Raw genomic sequence first — 20,369 nt, 5'->3', positions numbered from 1 at the left:
GCAGACGCGCGGGACCCGGGACACTGACTGGAGAGGGCGGCGCATGCTCAATGAGCCGAACCTGGGGCCGAGATGCCAGCGGCTGGAGAAAAATGGTAGGGGGCGTGGCCAGAGGCGTGGCCTAGGCGTGGACTGGGCGGGAACGAGGCTGGGCATGCTCAGTGCGCCCGGGCCGAGGTGCCTGCGGCTGGAAGGGAGCCAGCCAGGGGCGGGCATGAGGGCGTGGCCAAGGTTGTGGGTGGGGCGAAAGCGAGGCTGCGCATGCTCAGTGCTCCGGGCCTGGGGCGGGGATCCTTGCGGCTGAAGGAAAGCCGGGCTGGGGCCGACCAGGGGGCGGGCACTGGGGCGTGGCCTTTCCTGGGCGGGGCCTGTCCGGGGCGGGGCCGCGCGAGGGCGCATGCTCAGTGCGCCGCGCCTGGGGCGAGGATCCCTGCGGCTGAAGGAAAGCCGGGCTGGGGCCGACCTGGGGGGCGGGGCCTGTCGGAGGCGGGGCCTGTCCGGGGCGGGGCCGCGCCAGGGCGCATGCTCAGTGCCCGCAGCTGCTCCCTCGGTCCAGTGCCGCAGCCGGAAAACCGCAGCGGTGGCGGCGGTGGCGGCGGCCGCGGGGGAGCGAAGGAACCGGGCGTGAAGGGGGAAAGCCCTGAGGGCGTCACCGATAAGGCGGGAGCTGAGAGCCGGTGGCGGCGTCTCCCGGGCGGCGGACGCGGGGCGGCGGCGGGGGGCGCGGAGGAGGGCCGGCCGCAGTGATTTTGACGTTTCCTGAGCGTCGTGCCGCCGGCCGCCCCCGCCCGCGCCCCTGCGCCCGCGGCCTGACGGAGGGAGCGCAGCCTCGCCATGGCGGGCCTCGGGCCCCGGCGCCGGCGCTGAGCCCCCGGCCGCCCCGCGCTGCAGCCGCCGCCCCCGCCGGGCGGCCGAGCGCAGACAAAGGGGAGCGGCGTCGCTCACGCGCGCTCGCGGGCGGGCGGCGGGGGCGGCGGCCGGTCCCGGGCCCGGCGGCGGCGGCAGCGGCGGCGGCCGGAGGCGGGGGCTCCCCGCGCGCGGACCCGGAGCCGCCCCGCCGTCCGCGCGCCATGTGAGCGCCCGCGCCGGGCGCCCAGCACCCCGCGACCATGGGGGACGCCGCGGAGCCGCGCGAGCTGCGGAGGACGTTCATTGTCCCCGCCATCAAGCCCTTCGACCACTACGACTTCGCCCGCGCCAAGATCGCCTGCAACCTGGCCTGGCTGGTGGCCAAGGCCTTCGGGACAGGTAGGCGGCGGCGCCCCCGCCCCGCGCCCCGGGAGGCGCGCGCCCCGCGCCCCGCGCCCGGCCTCCCGCCCGCGGGCGCCGGGAGGGAAGGCAGGAGGGACACAGGCGGCAGGTTGGGGCCGGAGCCCGGGGTCGGGGCGGGGACACGGGGACGCGGCGGGGTCCGGCCGGGCTCCTGGGATTGGTCGCGGAGGGGTTTGTTTTTGGGGCAATCTGGTCGGGTTGCGACCTCTGGTTTTCATCGATGCACCCCCCCCCCCCGCAACCCCCATAATTGTGACCGTTTCACCGGCCGATCTGAGCTGGTGTCTGTGTGGCTGGAGGATGGGGGGGGATGGGGGGTTTGGAGGGTTGGGGGGCGTAGCTCTGCCTTGATTTTGACACTTGGGACGAGGTGCCGCCCGGCCTCCCGCATGTCAGGCGCCCGCCCGCCCGCCCGGCCGGGTCGAAAGGCGCCGGGATGGGCTCGTCCTCCGCTCGCCGGGGTTGCGGGCGCCCCGAGCGCCGAGATTGAGCCCCGGGGCTGTGTTTCCATTTCGTATTTGCCAGGGAGACATCGTCCTTTTTTTTCTTTCTTTCTTTCCTTTTTCCTTTTCTCCCAAAAACGGATGTTGGCTTCGTCCGTGGAGGGGAAATAACTCGCCGCCGCAGGGTGTTTTTTATTTGTATTTTTCAAGCGGGAGAGGGCTTTCCAGGCCACGGGCTGCTGACGCGCTCCCGCGGACCCGGGCTTTGGCAGAATAACAGGAAAGGGCCTCCCGCCGGGACGCCGCGGCCGCGGCCCTGGGAGCCCGCGCGGCGCCCGGTCGCTGGGAAAATCGGGGCTTTGGCTCGGAAGCTGCGCCCTCTTCTCGTCCGGCGGCTTTTAGGGGTCGCTGTGTGAGGTTTCTGGGCCCCCCGGTCCATCCCTTTGGGGCATGTGATGCCTTTGCTGGGAAAGCGTCTTAGGGTTTACACGCTTGTCTCCAGATGTGAAGGGTCGTTTGGGGGGCGAGGGGTTGCACGGCCACCTGGGAACCAGGAGGTCAGGGTTCGGTTCGGTTCCCCATCAGGGCACATGCTGATCCCCGGGCGGGGGGGGGGGGGGGGGGGGGGCGCAGGAGCCAGCGATCCGGGATTGGCTCTCATCACTGATGTTTCTCTCTCTCTCTCCCTCCTTCTCCCTTCCTCTCTGCAATCAATTTTAAATATATATATAGTTTGGGGAGGTGGGGGTGGGGGGTGGCTTACGCCCCCTTTAGAATTGTGGCAGGAGGCGGGTCAGGATTTAACTCACGCCTATCGCTCAGCTGCGCCCAGCTGAGTATTCTCCCGACTGCTCGTTTTCCTTAATGTGGGAAGGAGTCTCGGGGTTTGGGAAATTGTCTGAATCCCTTTCGAGGGAGCGGTCACGGTCACGTTCCGCATGATTTTAGGCATATGGGTGTGGCGGCTTTCTTCGCATTTGCATCCTCGGGCTTTGATACTGAAGGTGGAAAGATGTCAGGTGTTTTAAAAAGCGGGCATCAGGCGTAGACGTGATTTTTTTTTGAAAGAGCTTGCATGTCCAGGGTTTCTCTGGAACCGAGCGTGTCCGGTAACACCCAGGAGGGGGCGCAGAGCTTTGCTGGGGTGTTTGTATTTTCCGGCACCTCTGCCACCAGCAGCGAGGAGCGGGGATGTGTTTCAGCCCACGGAGCGGGAGCCCACGTGGAGGAGACATGGAGGCCGCGTCCGTAGAAGGTGCAGGAGGACCTGTGTGCAGTGCTGTGTGCAACAGCAGCGCCTCCTCTCCCGAACCCAGGACACTTGGAGCCCAGATGTCAGTCAGCAAGTGGCCCTGGGGTCGCCGAGGCTCCTGACCGGAACCCGCCTCCTGTCTGTCTGTCTGTCAGTCAGTCTGTCTGTCTGTCAGGCAGGTCCACTAGCTCCTGGGCCCAGGAGGGACATGTAGCAAACTCGCTTCCGGAAGAAAGGAAGTGAAAGGAATTGGATGTGAGCGGCAGCCCTGCTGGGCCGGGCCTGGGCTCCGGGCTGTGCACTGAGGTGCCCATTTGGGATTCGGGGCTCTCGGCCCTCGGTGATGCCAGTGCTGGGTACCCCCTTCTAGAAAAACCCACACAGCGCACAGAGAGGGCACACGGCCTTCCCGCTCCTGTCACGCTTTCCCAAGGGCGGGGACGAGTCAGGATCTGACCGGCTCCCGGGGTTTGGTGACGTCTCGGACTGGGCATGCCCGGATCCCCAGCCCTCTAAGCACGTGGCTTCGCTTCTTCCCACAGCAGCCCTCCCTCCGGCTGCTCCCGGTTAGCAGATGGGGGAGCTGACACATCTGGCCAGTGGTGGGTTCCGAGAGCTCAGGGCTTTCTGTGCTCAGAGCCCTGCCCCTTCCCGCATCTGCAGTCATCATAACGTGTGCATCCAGCGTCCGTAACCGGCTCCTTTTTTCCCTTAAAGAGTGGGCCCGTCTTAAACTAACTGTCAGATGGTTTCAGTGGGTATTGTTGGTACTTAGTAACATTTGCCTGGGCAACAGTTGGAATGTCTAAAAAAACCCAGGGAAACCCAGCCTCAGGACCTCAGAGCGACTTAGAAACAAAAGGTGAATGCGTTAGTAGCCCTGCTGTGCTGGCGCATTTTATTTCTTAGCCGGTGATCTTTGAAAGCATAAATGCATACGGTGTGAACAGGAAAAGGGGAACATTTTCTTTCTCTTGATGTCAATATGCTTCATTTGCTGCAGACACTTATGCAGCGAATGCTAACAGACTACATGTTTCAAAGGCTTTACCTAATAGTGGTCAGTTAATCATTCGAAAATCAGCCCGACTTTGCTCTGATTACTAAAAGCACTTCTTCAGCGATGCGGTATAGGGTCTTCGGGCGTGGATTTTGTCTTTTCCCATGATAAACTGTCTAACTTTTGACATAGTCAAGAGTAGTCAATTGTAGAACCAGATGTTGAAAAGTCACTTAAAATGATAGCTAGAAGCCAATTGTGGGCATAGAATGAAGTTTTTGAGCCATAAATGAACAAATAAAGCATGAGTGTCGTCACACCTAGAAAGCAGACGGTGGAGGCTCCCTTCCCCTGAAGCCCTGTGTCAGAAGCTTTGAATCGTCTCCTCCTCTTTCCACTAAAATGGCCTGAAGAGTCCGGATGTCAGCCGTTCCTCTTGTGGAAGAATGCAGACCCAGTTCTGATCAAGTCAAGAGTCAGCTTGTTTGGATGCGTTGTAACCAGTAAACAGATACTCTGATGACTGAGCAGGGCCGGGAGCCGGAGAGCAGCCTGGACTGACAGCCCGCCCGCGCGGCCGGGATGTCCCCCAGTCGCTCTGAACGCCCCGCTCCCTCAGTCCTGCGGAGGAAATGGTGGGCGCGGAGCGTCTGAATGACTCGCTTCCTCACCGAATTCTTGCGTGTGGAGATCTCAGCGTGCACTTCCTCATGTCACTTTATCATGTCAACTCCATCCAGTGGCATCTCCCTTCCGGGCCATTCAGTTGCGTACAACATCAAATCACTTGCTCTTACAAACACACCTGACACTCTGTGTTTGTCCCAGCACGTGCTGGAGTGCAGAGCCTGCACAGGAGCTCGCTGGTGCTCACGCCAGGGGTGCTGGCGGGCCAGGGGGCCAGGGTGCGCTGCCCTCAGGAGGGTGCACAGCAGGGGCCGGTGTGGGACGTGCTGCAGGAGCCAGCAGGCCATTCCCAGGAGCTCGAAGTGGGTTGGGACGGAGGGGACAGCTGCTCACAGAGGAAGGGAAAGGGAAGGAGGGAGAGAGAAACATCAATGATGAGAATCATGGATCAGCTGTCTTCTGCACGCCCCCTACTGGAGACAGCCCGCAACTCGGGCGTGTGCCCTGATCAGCAATCCCACCGTGACCTCCTGGTTCACAGGTCGACGCTCAACCACTGAGCACGCCGCCCGGGCTGCTCACAGCTACTGAGAACTTACACCTACGGCGTCAGGCACTTCCATGTCTTATCTCACTTTAACCTCAGGACGTGAGGATGACAGGAGGCTGGTCAAGAGCTGGAAACTGTTAGTCATTCCAGTTACACGGGGGAGGAGTTCGAGGCCCAGGCGGGTAGGAGCTCATGCGCGCCACCCCCTTCCGGAGCGGACTCTGCTCTCTTGACCGCTGCCCAAGAGGTGCTAGGTAGGAGGGGGGATCCCAGCATTCTGAATGACTGGACTTGGGGTGCCTGGGCAGGGCTTGAATTAAAGGCAGTCTGTAAGAGCATGCGGCCACCTGAGGTTTTAGGGAGGATGAGGTCACCTGAGTCTTTGAGAGTCAGTGACTGGGAGGGTGAGTCGCGATGCCATTGGCTGAGGGGGAGAGAGCAGCGGGGTGGAAGGCACACCACCGTTGTTTGAGGAAACCTTGAACTTGATGCGTTGGCCAAATCTCCAAGCAGCCTGTGATGCCTAGCTGCCAGTGTGGGTGTGGGTACGATGGAGGAAGGAGGCTGTGTATAAAGTGTAATTGAACTTGGAAGTAGATGAGATCATAGGGGCGAGAAGACATTTCAGGCAGGATCGAGGGCAGTGAGCCCTTTGAAAGCTTTTGGGGGAGCCCGAGGAGAAGGAGGCCGAGGGAGAGCAGTTGAGTGTGGAGAGAATTACAGGGGTGATGCTGAGGCCCCGGGAGGAGGTCTTACAGCGCAGGCGAGGTTTAGCCAGGCCTTTCCCCTCCAATTGGAGCTCCAACAGGGAGATACGGTGAACGTGTAACTGCATGGAGCTCCGGAAACGCCTAAGGAGGGGAGGGGGGCGGGCGACTGGGCCCTGAAGGGAGGCCGGTCACACTGGGCCCTGGAGGGAGGGCCGGCACTGCAGGTGGAGGAGCTGGTGTGTGCGGCCGGAGGCTCAGCCCAGTGGGTTGGGGGAGGTGGTGTGCCCAGCGGGTTGGGGGAGGGGATATGCCCAGCGGGTTGGGGGAGGTGGGAGACCCGGCTGGAAAGGTAGAGTGGGACAGAGCGGTTTGAAGGGCGGCTTAAGGAACAGTGGATTTAAAACTAGAATGACTAGTTCATTGAGCACGTACTAGTATTTTGTGAGAGAGTGAGGAACAGAGAGAAGGGCGTTCAGGGCAGAGCGGCCAGAATGGCAGAGGCAGACAGCTCTGCAGGGGAGGGAGTGTGGCCACAGGAGCTGGGCAGGGGCAGGGCAGGCCTCCCTGCAGGTCACAGGGAGGGCTTAACCCTCAGAGAGGTCAGAGGTCTTTGAAAACCCGGCTCGTTGCTGGCGGAGACGTGACCAGTTTGCTCTGGGGATGCGCAGGCCTGTCTCTGGGAGAGGGGTTGGCTGGAGCAGGGACGAGGGTGGACGCGTGGAGGAGACGTGTGGGGGTAAGTGCCTGGCCTGTGACCGGCGCTGACCGCCGGGGCTGGGGGCGCGGGCTCCGGCCCAGAGGAGGATGGGTTGGGACTGGATTTGGTGATGGGTGTGATTTGGGGGGCAGAGAGAGGGACGGGGCTGGGTGATGACCCCGAGGTTCCGACTGGGCAGCTAGTGGCTCATGGATGGAGGGGACCCTGGGAGATGCTCACGTTTGGGGGGAAAGATTGATTTGGGGCATCTCAAGGTTGTGCAACTTTTTTTCCAGAATAATTTCAAAACCTAACATAATCCAGGGAACCCCTGAGTGCCCTGGACCCAGGGTGACCGTTTGTTAGCATTCTGCCCCGTTTCTTTTATTCTCTCTTCCCCTTCCCCTCACGCACTCACACACACGCACACGCACACACTCTACACATACGCACGCACACACACGCTCTCTCATGCTCTCACACATATGCACGCACACACACGCACGCACACACCCACACACTCTTACACATGCGCACGCACACACGCTCTCTCATGCTCTCACACATACACACTCACACACACACGCTCTCTCACGCGCACACATGCTCACACTCTTAAACACATGCGTACGCTCGCACAGATTCTTAGCTCATCTTGCACGGTTCCCGCTCCAGCCCTGGAGCAGCCTTTCTCCGGGCGCTGCCTCTTCCTGGTGGGCAGGGTCTCAGAAAGCAGCTGAGAGGCGCTGAGCTCCTTGAAGGCAGCGAGGAGACCCACGTGGTGCCCACATAGCCCGTGGCTACGTCGCTCTCCGCAGGGCGATAGGATGCCTGGGCTCATGTCCACACTCCCATTTCCGCCCTCCCCAGGTCATTCACGCCCCCTCCACGTGTGTGACCCCTTGTCAGGGAGAAGCTGGCTCCCGGGTGGAGTTGGGGCTCCCTGTGCCACCCGTGAAGAGATGAGAGCGGGAGGTGTGGTCACGGGAGAGGGCGGACTGTGAGCTGAGGAATGCGGCCCAGCACCTCGCCCGCCCGCCCGCATGTGATGGGGAAGGAGGGAGCGAACTCTTCACTGGCATCTGCTCTGAAGACGCCGCCCTGGGTGACTGACCGGGGGCCGCTGTGGCGCCAGGACACTGGACAGAGACGTCTGCTGTCCTGCGGCCCCTCAGTGTCGTAGGGAGTGACTGTCCTGTAGGGATGAGTGACCCGGGGGTCAGGGCCGAGTCGGAGTGGAAAGAGCCCCCGTGTGAAGGTTGGAGGAGGAGGAGCAGGGCTGAAGGGGCCGAGGGGAGAGCTGGCCCTGCAGCAGCAGCAGACGCGGCGCCGGGCCCAGGGCAGGGGGAGGGCGCTGGAGTCGAGGAGGGTCGCAGGCACATCTGTGGACCTGGGGACTCAGACCCCCTACCAAGGACGTGGGTGAACAAAGACTCGTCTTTTTTTTTTTTAATTTCAGGGAGGGAGAGAGAAAGAGAGAAACATCAATGATGAGAGAGAATCATGGATCAGCTGCCTCCTGCACGCCCCCTACTGGGGATCAAGCCCACAACCTGGGCACGTGCCCTTGACTAGAATCGAACCTGGGACCCTCCAGTCCGCAGGCCAACGCTCTATCCACTGAGCCACACCGGCTAAGTCGGGGCTCGTCTCTTTAAATCCAGTGCCCCCACTGTTCCCACTGCTGGTGCCTCCTCCATGGCAGGGACTGTGGGCGAAGAGGCCTAGGTGTGGCTTTGAAGGGGATACTGGGCCGAGGTGAGTGGCCGGAAGCCTTCACTTCTCAGGAGCCTCGCGTGCCCTGGCACATGGATGCCGCGGGCAGCTCGCCAGCTTCGTGGGAAACGATGGCAATCGCCTTGAGCAGCCGCCCCGTCTCCGTCCCTCAGGCCCTTCAGGTGACGGCGGTTTCCAAGCTCAGATCCGGGGAGTGATGGCCCCGTCGGGTGGGTCGTGCTGAGGCTGGCGCACAGGAAAAACCCGTCCGCGCCCCTGGCAGGCCTCAGAGGGCGCTTCACACCCCGCTCCCCACAGTCCCTCTTATCTGGGGAGAGGGCGAAACCTCTCAGCGCTGACGCCTGCTTATCTCCTAACGTGCCGTTTCGGTTCATGGGTTTCAAAATGCGATACGAGTCCAAGCTGTTCTTCAGAAACGGAGTCTGCACTGTTGGTAGAAAGAGACCTTTCCCAGGTTGCCTCTGAAGCATAGAGTTCTTGAAGACCTGGTTAAAGTGACCTGGTTGGGCCCGGCCGGGGTGGCTCAGTGGTTGAGCGTCGACCTATGAACCAGGAGGTCACAGTTCAGTTCCCAGTCAGGGCACATGCCGGGTTGCAGGCTCCATCCCCAGGGCGGGGGTGCAGGAGGCAGCCGATGAGTGATTCTCTCTCATCACGGATATCTCTCTCTCTCCCTCTCCCTTCCTCTCTGAAATCAGTAAGAATAACATGTATATATGGAAAGGGACCTGTTCTGGAACATTCACTGCAGCCTTGCGTTCTTTGGGGTGGAAAGGTCTCTTTCTGCCGTGTTGATGCTGTGGGCCCTTGGCTCCCCTGGCCGTGGGAGGTTCGAAGCTCACCTTGTACCTGGGGTGGGAGTGGGAGTGGGAGTGGTAGACGGGCCCTCAGAAACGGTCAGGTGTGGGCTCAGGCTGTGAGAGCAGCCACTCACTGTGGGTGGATGCACAGGGGTGAGGGGTGAGGGGGAAGTTCGTGACTCTGATAATGAGCAGTCTTTTAGGGGATCCCTCAGCTCCTGGGGTGCTGGGTTAGGGGGTCCCTCAGCTCCTGGGGTGCTGGGTTAGGCGAGTCCCCACGCGCACATGCCTTCTGTGGTTCCCAGCGAGCTTGTGCGCCCTGCCCGGCAGCCGGCTCGCCGCTGGTTAATGCAGCTGTGGGGAGGAGTGCTTTCAATTATTAAATGGGAGGATATTTTTAGATCTCCCCCAGATCCCAGATTGCTCCAGCTACTCTTGACCTCCTTCCAGAGTCCTGTATGGTCCCCAGCTGCGCGGTGGATATTTCCACTCGGGTGTGTGTGCTGCATCCCCCTGCTCACAGCCTCTCCCTTCGCTCCTCACCGGTGTGAGCTGCAGCTCTGATTTCCCCGCTGCCAGCACTGACTCCCAGGTGACGGCCCGAGCATCACTCACTGTGTGGCTCTCTCCTTCGAAACTCACGCCCTCGCCAGCTGTCATGGAAAGGCCTCCATTCGTTCTGTGCGTCACTGACCTGACGGTCCAGCTGCCCGCTCAGGACCCTCACCCTCCCGGAGAGGGCGGGCGGGACTGAGTGCGTGCCCGGTGACCTCGAGCCCGGATGCCCGCCTGTCCCTGTGGGGACAGCCCTGGCTCTCGTCCTGGCTTTGCTATAAAGCATGGAGCCCAGTTAGGAGAGGGGGGAAGCAGCGACAGAGTAGAGACGGCGAGAAAACAGTGTGTCCTGTCCGTGTGGTGTGTAAGCTGCCCGCTGTGCCCGCCGAGTGGGTCAGTGGGTAGGACGGGCGTGGCCGTGGGAAGGTGGAGATTCCCAGGTGAGCTGTGCAGGGTTTGAGGCTTCTCGAGTGAGGCCTTAGTTCCCTGAGTGAGCTGTGCCTGCATCTCCCGGTTGACTGCGTACATGGGAGGGAAGTCACTGAAGTCCTGTGCAGTCTTCCGGCTCACAGTGTGTGCGCACATGTGTGTGTCTCACTGTGTGTGCGCGCATGTGTGTGGCTCGCTGTGTATGTGCGCATGTGTGTGGCTCGCTGTGTATTTGCGTGTGCGTGTGGCTTACTGTGTATGTGCATGAGGCTCAGTGTGTATGTGCATGAGGCTCAGTGTGTGTGTGCGTGTGGCTTACTGTGTATGTGCATGTGGCTCCCTGTGTATTTGCGTGTGCGTGTGGCTCAGTGTGTATGTGCATGTGGCTCACTGTATTTGCGTGTGCATATGGGACCCTTTCCCGGGAGCCACTAGACCAGAGCCTTCCCCCTGCTGGCGCTGTGGTCCCCTTTAGGACGCACTCGGAATGGTGTTTGCGGCGGATTTCTCTCCGTTTCAGGTGCTCTCCAGGTCTGCTCGGTTTAGGAATGGCCACTGTCATTTTAGGAGGAATCTTAGCGTCGATGGCACAGTGGTCATTACTGGGCACATGGTGTTTCTTTACGGAAATCCTGTAAGCGCTTCCCTCTGCTCCTGCCTAGAAAATGTGCCAGAGGAGCTCCGAGAGCCGTTCTACACGGACCAGTACGACCAGGAGCACATCAAGCCGCCCGTGGTGCACCTGCTGCTGTCGGCCGAGCTGTACTGCCGGGCGGGCAGCCTCATCCTCAAGAGCGACGCGGCCAAGCCCCTGGTGGGCCACGATGCCGTAGTGCAGGCCTTGGCGCAGAAGGGGCTCTACGTCACCGACCAGGAGCGGCTGGTGACCGAGCGGGACCTGCAGAGGAAGCCCATCCAGATGGTGAGCCTCCGAGGGCCGGGGCCGGAGGGCGGGGCTCACGTGTGAATGTGCGTCAGGGTCCATGCACGTGCCTGAGTGACCTCCTGGCGAGTCTCTGCCTGTCACATGTGTCAGTGTAGTTACTAAGCATGAGTTTTTCTGTGGAAAACACGCGGCGAAGGACACTGAGCTGGCCTGGGCCAAGCAGGAGGGCCTCGCAAGGCAGTCCCTGGGGACAAGGCCCGTGTTCAGTTCACCGTCTGCCGTCCCCTTTAATATATATTGTTATTGATTTCAGAGGAAGGGAGAGGGAGAGAGAAACATCAATGCTGAGAGAGAATCATGGATCGGCTGCCTCCTGCACGCCCCACACTGGGGATCAAGCCTGCAACCCAGGCATGTGCCCTGACTGGGAATCGAACCCTGACCTCCTGGTTCCTAGGTCCACCACTGAGCTACAGCCGGCTGGGCTGCTGCCCCTTTAGCTTGGTTTACAGAATGCTGGGCGTCATGGAAATGGTGTTGGAAGGAAAACGGCCACACATTTGATGAAGTCACGCTCCTCCATGAGACGGCCTTACTCGGAGGCGGGGAGATGTGTGTGTAGGAGGACAGAGGAAGAAATGTACGTAGTTAAAGAAAAAAGCAAGAAATTATGAGCTTGAAGTAGGATGGGCCAAATCAGTTCACCGTCTGGCACTAAATGAGGTTGTGACCTACTTTGCTTTCTGCCTTTTTCTTTTTAAAAAAACCCATTTTATTACTTTAAGGGAGGAGGTAAGGTAAGAGTTAGCTGGTCATTTGCTTACAGGTGGGCAGCTGAGTTGTCAGGACGGTGGGGAAGGGTTTCAGCTCCGTGGTGGCTGCAGGTTCCCGTGCTCACTGAGTTTTGGGGCCTGCTCTGCGGGCACGTCACCTGCGAGCAGCTTGCAGCGCGGGGAGGAGTTCCCCTCTGGAGGGCCCCTGCCCGGCTGCTGCCCCCGCTGTGCGTGTCCGCAGTCTGCGGGCCGAGTGCATGGTCCCAGCTCCCCACGGCTGGGGGTCCGTGTCTGCTGAGCCGCTGCCCACGCCTACCGATGGCAACGTAACTGTTATCCCTCAAGCAGGTGAAGCACCTGTATTTTCCACATTGTTTCCTAGCGCAGTGTGTGTGTGTGTCAGAGTGTGTGTGTGACTGTGAGTGTATGTGTGTCAGAGTGTGTGTGTGTGTGTGAGTCAGAATGTGTGTGGGGAGTGTGTGAGTGGGTGTGTATTGGTGTGAGTGTGGGTGTGAGTGAGTGTGTGGGGGGGAGTGTGTGTGTCAGAATGTGTGAGTGTGTGTGTTGGTGTGGGTGTGAGTGAGTGTGAGTGTGTTGGTGTGTGAGTGTGGGTGGGTGTGGAGACGCTGACGCAGGGCTGCCGTTTCTCGCGCTGACCCTGCTGACGGCTGGGGGCGCATCTCAATCTGGTCGCAGGGACGCGGCAGGGGTGCACCAGTGACGTGCAGGCCTGAGTCTCGGCTCCCACCTCCGCCTGCGGCTGACCCTGCCCGCAGCCCTTCGCAGGCTCACGTGTGTGGCCTTGTGCTTTAATTCCGTGCTATCAGTGTTTGTCACCATTAGATCTAAAGTTTTCCAGTTGCTGTGAACGTTTGATTGATTGTGTTACTACTTTTCTAAAATCTCGGTGAGAAGGTCTCAGAGTCCTGGTGAGAACGGTGCTCCTTAGGAACCTGTTGTGTTGGTTTAGAGCGACAAGGGTGATAAGCATCAGGCCTCTTCTTTGTCCTGCTTTTTAGGAAGCGTGTTGGGATAGTGCTTGGTGCTGAACGTATGGACCGCCTGCCTTCCACCTCTACATGATCTAACTATGCCCTGGCCGGTGTGGCTCAGTGGATAGAGCATCGGCCTGTGGACTGAAGGGTCTCGGTTTCAGTTTCACTCAAGGGCACATGCCTGTGTTACGGGCTCGATCCCCAGTAGGGGGCGTGCAGGAGGCAGCCAATCAATGCTTCTCTCTCATCATTGATGTTTCTCTCTGTCTCTCCCTCTCCCTTCCTCTCTGAAATCAATAAAAATATATATTTTTTTAAAAAATTAAAAATTAATTATCGTAATTTGGGGATCTTTTATTTCTGTATGCTGCCTCCAGTTTTTTGGGAGGCAAGTTGTGTGCTGGTAGCAAAAGTGTAATGGTAAGTATAAGGCCACCTATGCATTTAAGAACATAAAACAGCAGCAGGAGGCCACAGGGGAGACGGAGTCCTGCGTGGATGAGCAGGGGGAGGAGCTGGAGCAGGAGGTTCAGATGGAGGCCTTGCCTTCAGGTGGGAGGCGTGTGGAGGGCTGGACTGGAATGTGCCTGTCGGAGGCGGGAGGGGAGACGGGATAGTGGTCCGCGGACCACCGGTTGGCGGCCGCTGCTTTAGAGGAAGGCTCTACAGAGTTCTGCGTGGATGTGATGCGTGAGCCAGGAGCAGTTGGAGATGACGCTGAAGTTTGTACATCGCATTGCTGAGTAACAGTTACAACGTGATCACAAACAGGAACAGGGCCTCCTTGGGGTAAAGACGGTGTCCCGAAGCCGAGGCCTTGGCCAGGAGCTGACCACGGACTGTCTCCGTTCGCCCCGCCAGCGTGTGCCCTGTGTGCTTCCTTAGAGTCCCGCCTCCTGTGGCCTTCCCTTCTGCGCGTGCTCCTTAGGAGAGGCACTCGCATTTCAGAATGTCAGCAGAACTCTCAGGTGGCTCAGCCGCATCCCCGCTTCGTTTCAGAGCTCCCACCTGGCGATGATAGACACCCTGATGATGGCCTACACGGCGGAGATGGTCAGCGTGGAGAAGGTCATCGCGTGCGCCCAGCGGTACTCCACCTTCTTCCAGGCCACCGACCTGCCCTACGACATCGAGGACGCCGTCATGTACTGGATAAATAAGGTGGGCGCACACGCGGGGCCGCGACGCTCCCATGGCAGGAAGGCGGGCCCTCACTCAGACGCTGCCGCTCTGCGGACTGAGGGTTTGCGCCCCAGATCTGTGTGGTGTCCGGAGGTGAGGCCTGGGAGGTGACCCCAGAGCTCCCTGCCTCTTGGGCATGTGAGGTCCCGGAGAAAATGGCCAGACGCTGGCTCTCACCAGACACTGTACCCGCCCCCGCGGGACCTTGGCCTCCAGCCTCCAGCTGTGAGGGACACGTTTCTGCTGTTCGCAAGCTGCCGTCTGTGGTCTTGCTGATGTCTCCTGAGCAGACACACACTCCATTACCCTTTCTGTTTCAAATCAAAGCGAAAGCTCAGGTTGTGCAATCTGGTTAAAATTTCCCATCCCCCCCCCTTTTTTTTTTTATGTCTATTTCTTCTTTTTTTTTTTTTTCAAAGAGGAAGGGCGAGGGAGAGAGATAGAAACATCAATGATGAGAGAGAATCATGGATCAGCTGCCTCCTGCACACCCCACACGGGGGATCAGCCCACAACCTGGGCCTGTGCCCTGACTGGGAATCGAACCATGACCTCCTGGTTTGTAGGTCGGGGCCCCACCACCGAGCCGGCCGGCCAGGCGAGAGTGTAAAATGTTGACGAAACAGCAGTGTTCTTGCTCCCGAGCCTTAAAGCTGAGGCTCCTGGTGGCCTGTCCCCAGCTCGCCCGTCCCGCCCGCCGCGGGTGTTGGGCAGCATCCAGTGCGTCAGTGAGCTCACCCTCGTGCGCGGATGCGGCCCCTGCAGGGCGCTGCCTCCGGTTGGGAAGGGAGTGTTCTCCTGTGAGTGTGTTGGACACACAGGTCTGGCCACAGGAGTGTGAGGCGCATGCTCTCCCTGTTCTGCGCGGATGGACCTTCACGTCGGTGCTTTTGTATTTAAGGTAAACGAACATCTGAAGGACATTCTGGAGCAAGAACAGAAATTGAAGGAGCATCACACAGTGGAAGCCCCAGGAGGTCAAAAGGTACGTTTCGCATTGAAAACGGGCCCTCGTGCGCCCCGTCGCCCACATGTGCTGTTACTTGGGGAAATGTCCGCAGTTGTGGTCGTGAACTTGGTTTTGGTGTCGGTTACTGTGCCGGGAAAGCCAGGCCGGGCACATACTACGTAAGTAGGAGCACAGAGCGAAGGGGGTGGACGACGGTGCTCAGGAAAACGTCAGTGCTCGAGCTCAGGTTCTGAGGTTCTTTTGGCAAAAATAATGGTTTGGACTTTGGTAAGATGTAGGAAACAACAGGAAAACAGCGTCCGGGTATCGGCCCTGTGATGCAGTGTGATAGGCCCGCCTTTGCCATCGTGGCCCAGGAGCTGTGAGTTGTCCCCAGGGAGGTTCTGGGGGAAGAAGAAACATCAGCGTGGAGTCGGTCTTTGGACGTTCTCGAGCGGCACCTGGCCTTCCTGCTCTGCAGACCTGTGTGCTGCACACGCAGCCCAGCTGTGCTCCTGCAGGGCCGTCCAGCAGAGCGCATCTCGGGAGAGCCCTTCGGGCACGGGGCGGGGGGGGCGGAGACATTGCCCTTGTTCAGAGCCTTCCTTTCCATTCGGGCGACTCGGTCTCCTCATTGTTACGCCCACCGTGTGCCGGTGATGCGCTGCCCGCCTTCTGCCCGCCCTCGTTCCACTGGATTCCTTTACACCATCTTCTCTACACATGGGCCTGCGCGGGGCCACTTGTACTGTGTTGGACCAGAATTCACAGTGTGAAGCTCTCTCTTTAGAGCGTGCGCTCCCCCCTGGTGTGTTTCTGACCGTAGGGTAGGCTGTGTCCTAGAGGGGGGCCTTGTGAGGAGCGCCAAGTCGAGGGAAAGCCAGACCCTTTACTGCTGGGATGTTCTCCGTTTCCTTTTTTTCAAATTGCTCTTTCTGCTTCTAATGCTCCTTTTGATGCTAAAGTAGGAGGCCCAGTTAAATTTGAAGATCAGATAAATAACAAACAGTGTTTTGGTCTAAGTTGCTTGAGCCTGTGTATTGTGTTAGCGCCCTGCTCTAGGGTCTCTGGGGTTTGCAGCACAGCCTCAAGTCCAGCATCCATTCTCCCGAGGGCCTGCGCGGAGCGTGTAGCAAATGCATCTGAGCTTCCGGTCAGACCAGCGCTGCCCTGACGCTGCGTGACCTTCCCAGCCCTCGACCTCTTGGCCTCTCTTCATCTGTAAACATTAAGGGTTGGATTAAGGCTCCTAAATTCCGTGACTAAAATGATTCCCACATCCCCCCTCTTCGCTGTGTTAGTAACGGCAGGTACTAGACACGACAGGTCTGTGGAAATAGGGAGCTGGTTGTCATGAACTTCCATATGTACACCTGGCAGCTGTGACAGCTGTGGGAGGGAACACCTGGGAGGCTGTGGGAGTGAACACCTGGGAGGGCCTTCTCGAGGGTGTGGACTTGACCGGCCCTGGGGGTGGCGGGTGGACTTGGAAAGTGGGGCACTGGGTCACAGGGACGTGTGCCTGCAGACGTGCCGTTGGAGTACGTGACACCTTGGGGAGTGAGCCAGTAGGCCATTTGGTGGTTTTGGAGAGCTGTGAATCCACGGGTTTGTGTTCTTAAGTTTATAAGACTAACTATGTTGAGTTTGTTTCTCAGAATATTACAGATACGAGTCTCCTCGGTGTAGCATTTGCCACTTTTTAAAGAGAAACATGGGTGAGGGATTCCGCAGGGGCTGGAACTGGGGGAAGGAGTGGCTTTTGGAGAAAAGACATCCCCTCGTTCTAGTTGCTTTCATTTGAAGGTGGAGGCTCAGAATAGCCCCTCTCCCCAGTGAGAGTAGCGCACGCGCCGCCCGATTTCCTCCGCGTGTGCGAGCAGAGCTCCTCAGCCGTGGAAGCCATAACCCACTTTGGTTTTAACTCCGTTCCTTCACGCAGCACCGAGACACATTGGAGAAAAGGGCTCTGAAGTCAAGTCCATTGGGAGATGCTGCCCCCGCCCCCCCGGGCCCCTCTCAGAACGTCACAGCCCATTTTCAGACATGAAGGCCCCTGGAGAAGCCTGCCCATCTGTCTCCCCAACACGTGTGATCTCTGAACTCCTCTGTGAATGGCATGTGCTAACACCCACAGAACCGTGTTCTTTGCAGCGGCTCTGGGCACCTGGTGTCTGACCTGTAATGTTCTCGTTGACCAGGGTGTGTTCCATACGTTGATAAACACACAGAACAAACACAGGTCCCAACACAGGGCGTCACCCTCCCAGGCATCGTTTGGTTTGACTCTGAGGCTTACCTGGGCTCCTTTTCATACTGTTATTTCAACTAAATAACTGTGAGGCCCTGACCGCCTGATGAGGTAACGTTCACCTAGGATTCTGTTCTGTAGTTGCAGTTTCTCTTGTGTGGGCTTCGAGTCAGTGCTGATTTCTTTCGTTATACCATCGCCAACATCCCTTTTAGCAAAAACAGCACCTCAGTTAGAATATGTCCCTGGCCATCAGCTCAGTGAGGAACTTGGCGTCTTAGTCTTTAAAAAATTCAGAGGTGGCCCCCGATTTCTCTCCAAGCAGTAAATGCTGCGTGAGGATGACCGGCCTTCTGTTAGACGTAACTCAGATGCCTGGGGCCATGGCTTCCGTCTCTGTCCACGAGTGCGGAGCGTGTCCCCTCCCAGGGCGTGTTCACGAGGGGCCGACCCGAGTGCTTTCCGTGGGGCTCACGGAGGCCGTTGTCTCGCCCCGTCCCTCCTCCTGTATTTATCACTTAGGTGCTCATGTAAGCAGGTCTGTCCTCTATTGTCTGTGTGAACTTATTAACGGGTTGTAACCTATGTCTGTCCATATGCACTTATTTTTAAATGAACCTGTAGAGTTTAAGCTGCAGTAATAACTGGCATTTAGAGATGTTAGGGCGCTGTCGCCGGGGCCTCCGCGGTGGGAAACCAGCTGCAGCTTCACTGGAACTAACCTGACGCCTTTCCTTCCCTTTGCTTCCGCTGCTTCTCTGAAGTCTCCTTCCAAGTGGTTTTGGAAACTGGTGCCCGTAAGTTTGCCCTGAGAACTGTGCCCGTAGCGTGGCCTCGCTGTGTCCTGCTGGCGCGGTCACTACCGCCGTCAGTCACGCAGAGGGACTGCCCGGCATTGGTCCCGTGGCATAGGGAGGTGGACAGTCCCGCCAGGCTGGCCGGAAGCTGTAAAGTCATCTGACGCGGCAGCACCTTTTGCTTATCCTGTCAGTAACCACAGACCATCAGTAACCAGGTTTTAAAAAAGCATTAGTTTCAATAACGTTAGTAGGAGTGAATATGAATTACATGTGTGAACTATTTGTATTTAAAGCCATGGTTTTGAAAGAACCATCTCCTCTTCAGCCTGAGTGGTAGGGACACTGTGTGATAGCCAGTGACCGCTGTCCTTACCAGCTCCGGACTTCCTGTCTCAGCTCTGGTTGACCCAAGGGCTGGTCTCTCAGGACTAATGCTGGGGGTCAGCCCACTCAATGCCTGGCATGCCTGCACGCCTCTGGCTGGACGTGGTGAGCAGAGACATTTACTGCTAACGCCAGCAAAGCTCTGTGTGTGTGCACACGTCCACACGTGTGTGTGTGCTTGTGTGTCTGAGCTTCAGTGTGTCCAAGCGTGTGTGTGTCTGTGCATGTGTCCATGCATCTGTGCATCCATGCGTGTGTGTGTGCGCGCCTGGGGCAGAGGGGCTGCTGGCAGAGAGCAGGGCAGCAGGCGCACCTCCTGCTGGTGTCCGTGGCCCTGGGTGGTGGCTCGGTCCAGTGCAGACCATAGGCCCAACCGGCTTGTCCCAGGGACCTGGGGAGCCGGGAGCCGGCGGTTCCCAGGGTGTCCGGGCAGCGGGCCCTGTTCCCTGCCGGCTAAGCAGGGAGCGGAGGACCTGGACCTGCCTCCCAGGTGAGAGACCGGCGGCCAAGGCTGCTGCCGGCTGAGAGGGAGTCCTGACCGCGCAGCATCAGGAATCAGTGCAGACTGCAGCGCGTGTGTGCAGCGTCTCTGAGGTGGGGGCCTGAGGAGGGACACAGCATAGATGGAGACGTCGGCCCGGCACTGGAACGTGTCATAATTATATTCTAATTATAAAACAGAGAGGGGGCCGGTTTAGGTGGAGTCAGAAGAAAAATGAGTTTTGATTATTTTAAAGACCCACTTTAAAGAGCAGTAACCAGCACCGCCATGAGCTGTGCTGCTAAACTCCTCCCGGTCCTCGGCGGCCTCTCCGGGCCCTCGGGGAGCCGGGAGCTGGTACCAGCCAGCCTTGAGCTCCCGCCTGCGCGGTGCCCAGCAGCGTGCGCGCACCTGACGCCGTCGTCTTGTCCACCCCCCAGGGGCCCTCAGCCCCATTTTACAGATGGGGAACTGAGACACGAGTGCTCCTAAGTGGCAGGACCAGGATTTGAACTGGGGTCTCTGATTCCAGAGTTTGTCTTAACCACTGGCTCCTCAGCATCTCGTTGCCGAGAACGGAGCTGTCCCGTAAACCCTCACGCACCCCCCCTCCCCGCCCCGCACACACCCAGGTTCCCTCTGTTTTCCAGGTGAGCGGGAACCCTTGTGCTCGCTCTGCTACTGGTTAGTGAGCCCTCAGCTGGGACGGTTTTTCCAGTCTCAGGGTTGTTACACTCTATTTGTGTGACCTTAATGTTCAGATGACAAGCCCGTGTGTCACCTGTGATACTGTCCCAGTTCCTCGAGCTATGCTTCCCATTGCCAGGTGTCCCGTGGGGACAGCGCAGGCCCTGCCGCCCGGTTTCCCTGGCCCTTTCCGTGGGAGGACCCGCCACGCAGGGCACGGCCAGCGCTGCAGAGCGCTGTGCTCAGGGCAGCGGGCTGGTGATTACATGCAGAGTCTCTGAGTCCTTTTTTTTTTTTATTGTCTAAAGTTTTGCATGTGTCTCCTTTTTCCCCAGTGGACACCCCCCCAGCCATTCCCACACCCGAGGGCAAGCCCCCACCGCCCCGTGTCTGTGTCCCTTGGTTATGCTAACATGCATGCATACAAATCCTTTGGTTGATCTCTAACCCCCCACCTCCCCTGCCATTTGTCTCTGGATCTATTTCTGCTCATCAGTCTGAGTCAATTTTTTAAAATATATATTTTATTGATTTCAGAGAGAAAGGGAGGGGGGGGGGAGAGAGAGAAAAACATCCATGATGAGAGAGAATCACTGACCAGCTGCCTCCTGCGTGCCCCACACTGGGGATGAGTCTGCAACCCGGGCCTGTGCCCTGACCAGGAATCGAACCCTGACCTCCTGGTTCATAGGTCGACGCTCACCCACTGAGCCACACCGGCCGGGGTGCGATGCTTCTTCACGAAGCGTTTAGGCTCAGGGTCCCTCCCGGAGTCAGCGGTGGGTCTGTGCCAGCCTCGCCCGGCGCTGTGTGTGTGACTTGGGGAGGGTGCCGGGTGCTGAGAGGAGAGGATACTGTGACTGGTCTCATTCTCTGTCGCGTGGCGTTGGGGACACGTCAGACCGCGGA

The 20,369-nt window shown here is 58.9% G+C and overlaps 1 protein-coding gene across 2 annotated transcripts in view; it reads left to right on the top strand.

The window, feature by feature from the left end:
• The first annotated feature begins 1,048 nt into the window (after nucleotides 1-1,048).
• CAMSAP2 (calmodulin regulated spectrin associated protein family member 2) overlaps nucleotides 1,049-20,369 on the top strand; it is a 34,300-nt gene continuing 14,979 nt past the window's right edge. Inside the window, exons 1-5 of one of the 2 annotated variants that reach the window (XM_070401410.1) lie at nucleotides 1,049-1,248; nucleotides 10,735-10,994; nucleotides 13,726-13,887; nucleotides 14,810-14,893; nucleotides 17,873-17,905. In XM_070401410.1, the coding sequence (XP_070257511.1) occupies nucleotides 1,110-1,248; nucleotides 10,735-10,994; nucleotides 13,726-13,887; nucleotides 14,810-14,893; nucleotides 17,873-17,905 (678 nt within the window). In that variant the 5' untranslated portion in view covers nucleotides 1,049-1,109. The remainder of the gene's footprint in view (nucleotides 1,249-10,734; nucleotides 10,995-13,725; nucleotides 13,888-14,809; nucleotides 14,894-17,872; nucleotides 17,906-20,369) is intronic. The other variant, XM_070401411.1, reaches the window with a different exon arrangement.

The sequence above is a fragment of the Myotis yumanensis genome, unplaced genomic scaffold (genome assembly GCF_028538775.1).
Source record: "Myotis yumanensis isolate MYYU_CA2020_CCGP unplaced genomic scaffold, mMyoYum1.0.hap1 SCAF_22, whole genome shotgun sequence".
NCBI classification, from domain to species: domain Eukaryota; kingdom Metazoa; phylum Chordata; class Mammalia; order Chiroptera; family Vespertilionidae; genus Myotis; species Myotis yumanensis.
The sequence above is the reverse complement of the archived record's forward strand: the minus strand, read 5'-3'. Positions and strand labels throughout refer to the sequence as shown.